The sequence below is a fragment of the Protomyctophum parallelum genome (genome assembly GCF_964188405.1).
Source record: "Protomyctophum parallelum genome assembly, chromosome: 21".
Lineage (NCBI taxonomy): Eukaryota > Metazoa > Chordata > Actinopteri > Myctophiformes > Myctophidae > Protomyctophum > Protomyctophum parallelum.
In genome coordinates, this window is record NC_139713.1 from 19,515,436 (window position 1) to 19,527,570 (window position 12,135).

At 42.7% G+C, this 12,135-nt stretch overlaps 1 protein-coding gene across 1 annotated transcript in view; it reads right to left on the bottom strand.

The window, feature by feature from the left end:
* The window catches only part of musk (muscle, skeletal, receptor tyrosine kinase), a 43,098-nt gene that overhangs the window by 17,611 nt on the left and 13,352 nt on the right, over positions 1 to 12,135 (bottom strand). Inside the window, exons 7-11 of the mRNA XM_083793549.1 lie at positions 8,645 to 8,804; positions 7,475 to 7,481; positions 3,770 to 4,033; positions 2,599 to 2,798; positions 296 to 319 (exon numbers count right to left, since the gene is read on the bottom strand). Coding sequence (XP_083649675.1) covers positions 296 to 319; positions 2,599 to 2,798; positions 3,770 to 4,033; positions 7,475 to 7,481; positions 8,645 to 8,804 — 655 coding nt within the window. The remainder of the gene's footprint in view (positions 1 to 295; positions 320 to 2,598; positions 2,799 to 3,769; positions 4,034 to 7,474; positions 7,482 to 8,644; positions 8,805 to 12,135) is intronic.

The following is a 12,135-nucleotide window of genomic DNA, read 5'->3' on the forward strand; positions in this document are numbered from 1 at the left end:
TTGGAACAAATTGAGAGGTGATAGTACACCTTTATGAACACCTTTATAAACAAAGCTATAGTGGTAAGCATTTTCTTTTACACATCTGCCACACATTTCACTAACTTTCCCTAACTATGCGGAGGGGAAGAGGAGGGGAGCGGGGGGAGGGGAGGCGGGCTCATAGGTTGGTGAACCAATAGGAAGTCAGCGTCGGTTTCCAGCGCTTGTTTGTTCCACTCCTCTATGCCCAGAAAAGCATAGAGCTATTTGTGTATAGTGGATTTTGGGTGCGAATTATTGAAATGAGACTTACTTGTGACTTGATCTTCCTTGATATCTGGAATATATAAAAAAGGAAGCATGAAATAAAGAATACATGAAATATAATTTAACATGAAATGAAAATATTAAGAAAGTTATAATAATACTACTACTACTACTACTACTAATAATAATAATAGTACGTGCCGCACAACGTGCCGCAACCAAGCCCGCTACTCATACGCCGTCTAACGCGGAGTTGCCGGTGTCCGGGATCGAACCTATGACCATATGTGGTCGAAAAGGCGACACCCGGACACAAAATAACTTTTGTAACAATATTATGGAATGAAAATACACTGAGCATGATCTTCCGTAGCCTAAATATTTAGTTAGGGAGGAAGTATTGTTGAATATGGAAAACAAACACAAAGCATTCTTATGTACTTCCTTGTTTTGTACTGGATGTAGTGAAACGGAATGCTGATTCACTCTGGCTACAGTCAGGAAGTCTAATGTGGATGAACGAGATTGCATTACAGTGAAAACATGCAGTCATGACATATAAAGCATGCACGCACACGCACACGCACACGCACACGCACACGCACACGCACACGCACACACACACACACACACACACACACACACACAGTCACACACACACACACACACACACACACACACACACACACACACACACACACACACACACACACACACTTTCACCAACTCTCTCCAGTCTCTCACACCTCCAGCAGCAGCAGCTGTGGGTTTTGGATCAGGCCAGCCACAGACTCCCAGTGACCTCACCACCAGTATGCAGTGACCATCATCTCCACCACTCCAGTAACAGACCCTCCCTCTATACCTCCTGGATTTAAACTGACGCACGTTTCTGGACACTTCCTTCCTCTGCTGTTAATGCTGATGGGGAAACCAGTGGTTGTGCGTGTGTGTGTGTGTGTGTGTGTGTGTGTGTGTGTGTGTGTGTGTGTGTGTGCGTGCACTGGTATATGAGGCTTCATTTTGGCTTTCAGAAATGCTCTTGAGAGTCATATCTTGCGAACACAGCTCCCTGTTCAATGCTATAGTTTGTCTCGTTTTCTCATTATCTATCTCGCTGCTGTGTTATTTTATTGCGAAGTGGCATTCTATTCTGTTGTGGTTTCTTTGTTGAAGTTAGGGTTTAATTTTATTTTGAAGTAACGTCCTAGACCTAGCGTTTCCAGATGTACTATGACTGTGTTGTCTCACCCATCCTTTGATGTTCTTCACCTGTGTCTTGTTAGTCTCAGCTAAACCTGTTAGAATTTCATCATTTTCATCTCTGCTGAATTGGCTCCTAGTTTCCTTACAAGTGTTTTCCTTGTTAATTTGTAAATACAGTATTAACACCTTGCTTGCTTTTGAAATACCCAGCCTCTGTCCTGCTTGGCTCCTATTCTCCTGAAGCACACATGACACACATGTAACAGATTAAATACCTGCAGCAATGTGGGGAAATCAAAGTCTATACTATTTTATGAATTTGAAAATACTGTATATCGTCTGTATAACTTATAACTAATTAAGTCAAGGACAATGAACGAAGTTGAAACCGTGACAGCACACTGGGTCCGTTTGGTTTTGTTTGCTACTGCAACATCAGCAGGTGTTCAATTAGTATTTTCAGTCAGTACAGCAAAAACATGTAGCCTACTGGAATGGACAGGAAACAATGCACAGTGTGAGTCAAACCAACGCCCGTCGCCCAGAGACATATGGTGTTAACCACCAACCAACCACACTGTTTTCACTCAGCCATGAAAAAGCCTGCAGTGGTGGAAAGTAGCTATAAGTACATTTACTCAAGTACTGTACTTAAGTACAATTTTGAGGTATTTCTTTATTTATTTCCAATTTTTTATATATTTTTACTTCTCAGAGGTAAATATTGTACTTTTACTCCTGCTACTACAATTATTCGAAAACATTATTTACTATTTACATTTTAGATATGATTATTATTAATACAAAACATACAAAGCCCACTTCCGCCCTACGTATATTTCGGCCATTTGAAAATAGCCGATCTTAGCTCATAATACAAGCTTGTAGATCAGCTATTTATATATCTTATAGATACATTTGAAAACTTGCGAAATTGGACATTCTGCACAATGAGCATACTTTCTACTTTTCACACATTAAGCACATGATACCAATACTTTAGTTAGTACATTTACTTAAGTCATGAATTCCGGACTTTTAAACAGAGTATTTATACATTGCAGCATTGATACTTTTACATGTAAAACATGTGAATACTTTTTTCCACACCTGGAAGCCTGTGCGTGCGGTCTCATTACTTACCAATGAAAGGGACGTGTGTACAAGACTCTGGGTCTGTAGTGAGGCTTGGTAAAGCCTGGCAGTTGGGCAGCAACAGGCTAGGGGCCCCGGCCCCGGTCCGGGCCCCAGAGCTGTAAAACCCTGTCTGGGATGCGCTGCTACCCTCCATGACGGGCCACTCCTTATGACAGTACAGCTCTTTCACAGCCAGACAATGCTCTCTGTGGCAGGGAGAAGAATGAACACAGGGGTGGACACATAGGGAAGATTATAGGGACCATTCATTGAGTAGAAGGAATGGAGAAAATAACTCATTGGTTGGCCAATTACCAAAATACATTTAAATACAGATTAAGTGTGTGTGTGTGTGTGTGTGTGCAGGTACAGTAGCAAAATTGGTCATGTTTCAAAACCCATTTTACTGATCGCTTTTAATCATAAATTCTGGTCTGTCATCTGCTATTGCTTTATTTATTGTGGGGCCATGCAGACTTTTGGGAGTGCCCAACTTCCCACCCAGTCAAGCAAGTGTACATACTTTACAATGGTTAAAATATGGATGCTAATAATGATTAACAATGGAAGCTAGCGAGATCACACTTACAAGATGAACGTGCGAGCCATGTCCTCAAACCAGACTTAACACCTCTGTCTGTCTCAGAAATGCTGAGGAAGGTCTGGGGCCGTTTCCCTCTGCTGCCATGCGTTATTAAAAGGGTTACTGTACATACTTATTTGCGAGTGCTGACGACTTCGTTTGCTATTACATTTTTTGCCTTTTGGTTGGGCACCCATAATAAGACATTTAAGTTGAGCAAGCAAGGTTTCTTTTGCTAAAACCAGACTTATCAGGAGGGGAAAACAAAACAACCTGGCCTAGACTTTGTATTGAATGACTGAAGGGCGGAGCACAGCTGTGGTTTGGCAACTTACTGTGTACATAGGCATAAAAAAGGGGACTTTCTCATATGAAGGTATGGTGTTCGACCCCTGCTTGGCTTATATACATTTGTATTTTATATTTATAATTATTAATTATAATTATTTTATCTGTTTTACTTAACTTTAACTTGAAACTTGTTTTTAAAGTTACTTTATAACAAAGCATGTACTGTTGTGTTGTGCGTTGCATTGCAGTGTGTTGCGTTCTACATCTACGCTAATCTCTAACTATAGCTTACAGGACACATACCTGCAGACGGGTTTGGGTGCAGGCCCTAACCCGGAAGGGTTACAGTCGGGGAACGCAAGGTGACAGAGGAGTGAGCGCGCCGTGGAGCCACAGAGCACGCTCAGTCCGTCCAGCTCCGCCCACCAGCTCTGAACCAGGAACTCCTGCACGTCCTCGGGGTCAGAGTGGGAGGAGTTGAAGAAGACCAGCGAGTCATCGCGCAGGATGCCACGGCACACTTGACCTCGGTATGCACTGCAGTAGCCGGCGCTGCCCTTGTAGAGTCTGTGAGAAGAAGAAGAAGAAGACTCGCACTGTCATTCTCTACTCCCCCGTCTCTCCCATCACGCATGAGCAGGAGAAAAGGAGCACAACGGGAAGATGCAACGATATCAAGACACAATGCCAAAACACAGACAGTTACATAAAAAGGTAAACATAACAACAGCACGATTGTTGTTGTTGCAACAATTCTCCAAGTGAATGTTGAGGCTTGTTGTCTGTCTGTCTGTCTGCCTGTCTGTCTCTCCCTCCTAGCCAGCATGTCTCTGGTCCTTCCTGCTTGCTAGTTTACATCTGCTTGTCTACACATCTGTTTATCTATCCGTGTGTCAGCCCGCATGTGTGTGACTGCCTGCCTTTGTTTCTTCTTATCTGCTTCGTCTGTCTGTCTGTCTGTCTGTCTGTCTGTCTGTCTGTCTGTCTGTCTGTCTGTCTGTCTGTCTGTCTGTCTGTCTGTCTGTCTGTCTGTCTGTCTGTCATTCCACCATCTTGCTCTTTGCATTTCCATGTACTAGTAGTACAGTATCTGTCTGTCTGCACGGCTACGCCTGATTATATTTCTGTCCACCTACTTCATCCGTGTCTGTCTGCCTGCTCGCCCGTTTGACCCCACCTGTCTCTCTGCCTGCCTGTCTCTCTATGTGTGTGTGTGTTTCCTTGACTACCTGCCGTTCAGCGTGACATCTTGTCAGCCTGTCCATATCCGGCAAACTCCCAGAAGTGCTCAACCGTCTTATCTGTATATTATACGGTACGTCTGTCTGTCTGTCAGCCTGTCCCCCTGCTTGTCAGCCCTCACACCGGCATTACATGAGTGCATGTCCTGTGTCTGCGTGTGCACACATATGTCTGTGTGTGTGTGTGTGTGTGTGTGTGTGTGCGCACGCGCAGGGGGGGATCAATGATATTGCACTACACATCAATCTCTTTTAAAGTATTTTTGAGTTGAATCAAAAAATGAATTTACCGTCTGTCTGTGCTCTCATCCTCGTAATACTGTATCGTAACACTGACAAAGTCCAGATGTTGCCTTCAAAAGAGTTCAGATGAAACCATCAAACCTGACCTGTCAGTCAAGCTCCAATCTCCCCAGTAGTACACCCCCCCCCCCCCCCCCCCCCCCATCTTTGTTATATAGTCCAGATGTGGCCACAAGGAGGTTCACATCAAACCCATCTTGACCTGTGCCTGTTGCTTACACACCGTTGTGCAGTGGTGGAAAGTATTTAAGTATATTTACTTAACTGCTGTACTTAAGTACAATTATGAGGTATTTGTTTACTTTACTTGGAGTAATTCCAATTTCCAATACTTTGACTTCTACACCACTATATCTCAGATCCAAGTGTCCATACAAGCTGGTGTGCTGTCAAATGAGATACACGTGTACAGTATGTCCAGTATAGCCACGTGCCTGGACTGCGTCATGGTCATGCCACTTGTATGCATTTTCAGGCTTGGAAATCTACAGAGATTATGGTGCAATAACGATAATACGTGTGGAGATGGTTTTCATTGAACTTTCAATGAACATCTTCATGTATGCAGCCTCTCTCTCTCTCTCTCTCTCTCTCACATATTGTAGTACAGATGTGGATATTTGGTTGCTTTGGAGTTGAACAGAGTTCAAGCCCAACTATAACATATGGCTGACAGAGGGACAGCGCCTAGCCTCCCTGTGTTGGCACAGTGACAGGTTTATTGACGGAGCCAAAAGGCTCCTTGTCTTGAGAAGCCCCCAGGGGACGCGGCGGTGCTTACTGTAGCTCCCTCAAAGAGCACACAAATGTTTTGTCACCTAATGTTTAATGTAGTGTCGGTATGGTGTGTGGTCTGTGTGAGGGTTGGGGACCTCTAGTGGTCAATGAATGAATTCAGACACTGGCAGCTTGACTCCTGGAACAACCCGACTCTGGTTATGGGGTGTAGGCCTGTTGGTTACGGGCTGTAGGCCTGTTGTGCATAGGGCAAAGGTTCCCAAAACATTCATATTTGAACTATTTTTGCCTCTTTTTTTACGTACTAGTTTGCCAATTTGGTAGGCTTAAATTATCACTTTCGAAATGTGCAGATGGGAAGATCACTTTCACTGTCTTTTTTGTCGACTAAACTTCAATAAACAGATTTGTGGGGGGAGAAAAGTGCATATACCCTGTATCCACTTATACTGTTGGGTTTGTTTACTGTTGAGTCATAAAACACTATTGTACATTTTAAGCTAAATATCTGGGGACCCCCCCAAAATACTCCCAACCGCCAGTTTGGGAACGACTGGTGTAGGGGAAAGAAATGTATTGCCAAAATATGTTCGTGATTTGTCCCGTCCCACTCCCTTCCCCTTTTCAAATCCCCAGGACGGGAACCCGTTTTGGGGTCCTTGTTGCTATGTACATGCTATTGTATCTATCGGCCTCAGTCCTAAATGGGTTAAAATAATAGCAATGTAACAAGACAACATAGGAGGTTTGGAACTTCGTATCGCAGAGTTGATGTGATTTGAACTGATTAGACGTCATACAGGAAAAACAAGTCACATCATGGTCATCGAAGAAGCGCCAAGGATACACAGGAACACAGGAAAGTCTTATTTCCACTGCCGGTCCTTGGTCTCAGAAAGATGTGATGGTGTTATCTGTTATAGTGATTTCACTGTACTCCCAGAGAAAGATGATTTCACGGTACTCCCACCTATACTCACTAGGTTTGCATTCTGTCCTACTGTATGTCAATGCACTCTAACCATGGCTTGGTCTCAACACATCTCCAGATGTACAGTATATGACGATAGATTTCCAAAGATAATAAACAATGACTGTATTTGTTTTCCCTGTATCCCAGCAGGGTAATGGCTGAAACCATTATGTCAATTTGGAATATATGACTGTAGTGTACAATGTCAGAAACCATTGTTAAAACAAACACATAAACCATTATGCTAAAGCATAACATCCCTATCCAAAGTTCAAAGTATGGAGTAGGCTAAGGCCTGGCTAGGCAAGACTTTAATACCCAGACCCTTAACCACTTTCAATGTCCCTATTTTGGGTATGCGTATGCCATTATAGAAGCAAACTTTCAAACATAAAAAGCAGATCTACAAGATCATATTGCATCGTGATTCTTGAGTATTTTCTTGTAGCTCTTGTGACACAATTGGACAGGGCTTAACAAGACACTAAACCTGTAACTCATCCTAAATGAGAGCATTAGACAAAACAAATAATGCCTGGATTATATTTTTTACCAAGGAGGAGTAGTTCAGAATCACAAGGATCAATAACTTTATGGAAATGTATTGTCGTGCAACCCTATATTCAACTGGGGGGGGGGGGGGGGGGGGGGGGAGAGAATGTAAAGAGATGTAAACATTAAAAAGCCACATACATAATGAAGTATCCAGCAGAGAGAAGAAAAATTATATAACAGACCAAGCTGTTCTCTTACCGCCACTCTATAGGGAAGGGGCAACATCCAGAGGTGTCCGGTTGAAGGAGGAGAAGCGAGAGGGAGAGAGACACACAGGTAGAGATCAGTCCAGGTAGAGAGAGAACACTATCCATGCTGCTGCTCTCATTGAAGCATAGCTGAGACTAGTTGCTTGTTGTGTGTGTGTGTGTGTGTGTGTGTGTGTGTGTGTTTGGGGGGGTGGGGGTGGGGGGGGGGGGTGGAGTGTGTGGGTGGGTGGTGTACCAAGTTACCAACCATATGGTGCCACTACCAACAGGTGAGGAGGCCACACACATACACACAAACACACACACACACACACACACACACAAAACACAACTAGCTTCTAGCAGCTAACACAACAACACTTCACCTTTAACCTCAAGTTCATAAAGGACATTTCCGATGAATTCTTTAGAGCTGCAGCGACTAGAGACCATGACTAGCTTCATGACACACTTCAGCAATTTAAGGACACAACTTGTTGTCACTACAGTACATGCCATTGTCTATTTACAACTTTGGCCATATAGTAACATAGGTAAATGTAGACACTTTTTCGGTACGTGTATTTCTTTATTAGATAGCTTGTTTGTTTATATATGGCCCTATACAAGTAGAACATGGATGAACAAATAAATAATAATGTGCAAAGCAAGGGATCTTATTTGCTACAGCAGCAGAAAAAGAAAACTAAAGTATGCTTGATATCGCAGCTACTCGAAGCTTGGCAGTGTGAATCATTCACTGGCATTCATGTTGAAGAGCTTGAATGAAATTAATGTGAAACTTGAAAGTTGCATAGGAAATTCAGCCTTGTGAAAACCAATGTACGGTTTATTTTCAGTAATGTACTACAAGCCGAACATGGTTTTGGTGTCTTTGTACTGCAATCTACTCAAATCTACTAATCAAATGATTCCTGAGCGCGGCACGGCTGCAGCTCACGGCTCCTTGCTCCAAGAGATGGGTTAAATGCGGAGAACAAATTTCACTGCGGTAACGTGTGACAAATCGTATGACTTTGACTTTGACAATGAACTCCAGTGACCAAACCAACTATCCACAGCACCCATATGTGGTGGCCACGTTTCCTCAGCCTGGGCAAATAAAGCCTGGGTTCATGGGTTAGTATGTGGTAATTGCCATTACCATAGATATATTTACCTGTGACGGTGACACGGGCGGTGGCTTTGACAGTGTTGGCTCCAGCATTGTGTCTGTTTGAGGCCAGGCAGGTGTAGAGGGCTGGCTTATTCACGGTCACTTTGAGGACAGATAGAATCACCTCTCCAACTAAAGTCTCCTCAACCGATGAGCCTGAGATCTAGGTAGACAGAAACCAGGAGAAAGAGAGAAACCGTGTCAGAGTTGGATCAGGAGTACATTTACCCAAACAACGAAAACGACTTGGCACATAGTTAAATCCTTATTTAATTAAATCCAAAGAGAACCAAATGTACCCTTACGGGACCAGTTGTCCATTATTTGAATCATGAAAATTCTAAAGAATCCAATGGCAGTCCCTCAGTCAAATTTTGTCACAAATGGTGTCTCAAATGCTGAATAAATAATGGGCCTTGATATGAAAAGGTTGAAAACCACTGCTCTACATCAAATTTCCTTGCTGAAAATAGCCTATATGTAGATCATCCAGAATAGGGTTCAGGTTAAGGTTCACATGATTAACTGGCTGGGCCAGAAGGAGTCTGCTGTTGTTTCCTACCATCCATCCATCCATCCAATTAAAACCTTTTGCCCAATACATGAAAAGCAGAAGTTTCACTAAAAGCGGCATAATGCTACCATGTACAAAGTTAACAGATTTTCCTATACATATTGTACTTCTTCATTATGAGTAAGCTATGCAAAATACGGCACTGTGTCCTTAAATGTTGAATACTGTAGACTCCATTTCAAAATTAAATAAACCATGTGTGATTTTCCACTGTCTTCTCCAAAAAGTACAATGAGGTCATCAATTTGTGTACCATACCATGCCAAAAAATACAAGGAGAAAAAAATAATACTATGGCAGTCAGCATAGATACTGTCATTAGTTAAATTCTGAGACAAAACACAATATTATAATCTGTATTATTAATGTAGAATACATTCTATATTTTGTTATTATAGAATATATAAATGCATTTTGGAAAAATGTTATTCATTGCATCTATTTTGCATGCACGTGTATATATGCACGTCTTAACGGGGGTGCTCATAAGAAGTGTCTATATTTGAAGGTGTGACCGTGTGTGTGTGTTTGTGCATGTGTGTGTGTGCGTGATACCTGTTTTTAGAATAAATGAATGATCTTAACAAGCTGCTAGGAAGCCAGCTGCACTTGCGCGCGCGCGCTCTCACACACACACACACACACACACACACACACACACACACACACACACACACACACACACACACACACACACACACACAGTGTCTGTGTATTTACAGGCTGTAATCACGTACCACTCAAAGTTATTAGCTGCTTAGACAATTATAGACCACCCTTGGTGGCACCTATAAACCTGTCACAATACGCAAGTTGCTTGATCTTGTATCGAGTGTGGAAATTGTACACCGTTTATGTTATTACTTTAAACAAGTGAAAAACTGGCCATATGGACATGGGCATTTGGGGGCTGCCCATTATTCCGTTGGAAATGATGGGCACCACTGGAATGAGTACTTTGGAACAGTGGGCCATTGGACTATTAGCATATGGCACCACTGACATGGAATGAAGAAGACAATTGCAACTCTTCCCAAATGTAAGCTGTTAAGCATCTCTGCGAAGTCTCGCTCGATTAAGACTGCAACTCACGTTGGAGCAGTGCCTCGGTTAATTTATTGGCAGGTTTTTCCAATTGCCTAATTGTGCCCTCCTCTTTATAGTAGCATGATGTACCTGGGCTACACACATAGCAACAGAGAGAATGCCAGCAGCAGAAGAGCAACATTATGAAGGACTTTGAATGCATAGCAAGCAGCACACCCTAGACAAGTCGGCTACATGTAGCCCATATGGGCTACATGTAGCCGACTTGGTGCTCAAATGTGTGACCATTTATGAAAATTATAATTAATTAAAAGGTTGCTGTCTTGGTAGAATGACTGGTAGGATGGGAGGGTTCCAGTGTCTTGCGCAACGACACCCCACAAGGCCCACATGGCTTAGGACAGGGCAGTAACTCAAACCAGGCCAGGTCGCCCCTACAGCACATCATCTTCACCATCACAAAGATCAGAAAGCTGTGACATGCTGGAAAGTTAGAGTTGTATTGTACCTGGGCCTATACACCATACTTCTATTGTTCTCTACTTTGTGCGGATTGTTGGGATTAGCAATAATAAAACACATCCTTTGCTAGGCTTACTGCCATCTCTCTCTCTCTCTCTCTCTCTCTCTCTCTCTCTGTTTGGTAAGCAGCCACTCACATGAGCCGATACTGCCAAAGTGCATATTTCCAGATTATCCTTTGGCTCGGCTGAAAAGACACCACATCAAAAGGGTAGAGCGTCACGAGTCGCGTCACCACAGACAGGATGCCGTATACTGACCCTGAAGAATAAAATACAGTACTAAGCTGTGCCCTAATATAACCCTGACATGTGCCATATTGTTTTTGTCCAATGCCAAATTTGCACTGCTATGTTTGCTATGGCATGTCGCTGAGACATATAGCGAGCCAGAGTGTTACAGGTCACCAGGTGAAGGCCACATACTGTAGCCCGTTCTTAAAAGATCCAGCGCAGTATGACGCACTGCCAAAGAACATTCACGCCACCAGTGACTTGCCATTGGCAAATAAATTATAATGTAGCATTTGATTAAATAAGACCACTGAAGACATGCAGTGGCACTGCCAAAACTGAAATGTTCTCAAATGATTTATTTTATCTCTGACTCTGTAGGGTTGAGGACAGGGAAAGTGCCCTCTACTAAAAGTAGAACTAACTACCCAAAGTGTGAAGCAAATTACTCGTCTTACATAGCATATGATGCGCTTGACACTATGAATCCATCTCAGCCATATTGTACATTCATAGTTCCATGCATAACTCTAACAAGGGCCTAATTACCTTTTTTATTTCCAGACAAAGTGACATGCAATAATGATGTTTATAATGCGTAATGTAACACACACAGCACGGCACACTTGCACGGCAGACTGCAGACTGAATATAGTGTGCGTGTGTGTGTGTGTGTGTATGTATGCGCGCGCACGTGTGTGTGTGTGTGTGTGTGTGTGTGTGTGTGTGTGTGTGTGTGCGCGCACGTGTGTGTGTGTGTGTTAGTAATTCCCTCTACAGCTCCAGTAATTATTCTATTTTAACCGTAGCATCAACAGTTCACACTTTCTATTATAATTAGAATCTGACCACATCAAGATGATCCTGTACCTCATTATTACACCGTGTCCTGTTTAGCTATTCAGCTGTTTTGTTCTAGGAGTGTTGACAGTTATGTATTGTTGTGTCTAGACGTTTGATCCTTTGTTTATTGAACTTCTGCAAAGGCACACATCATCACAGAGCATTTTTAAAAAGGTGCACACTCCTGCTATTATATTGTAAAAATACAACTTAACCACATTTTTTAAATTATATTAAAAACTAGAAAAAGTGCCCTTCTGGGCACAGGTCTCCAC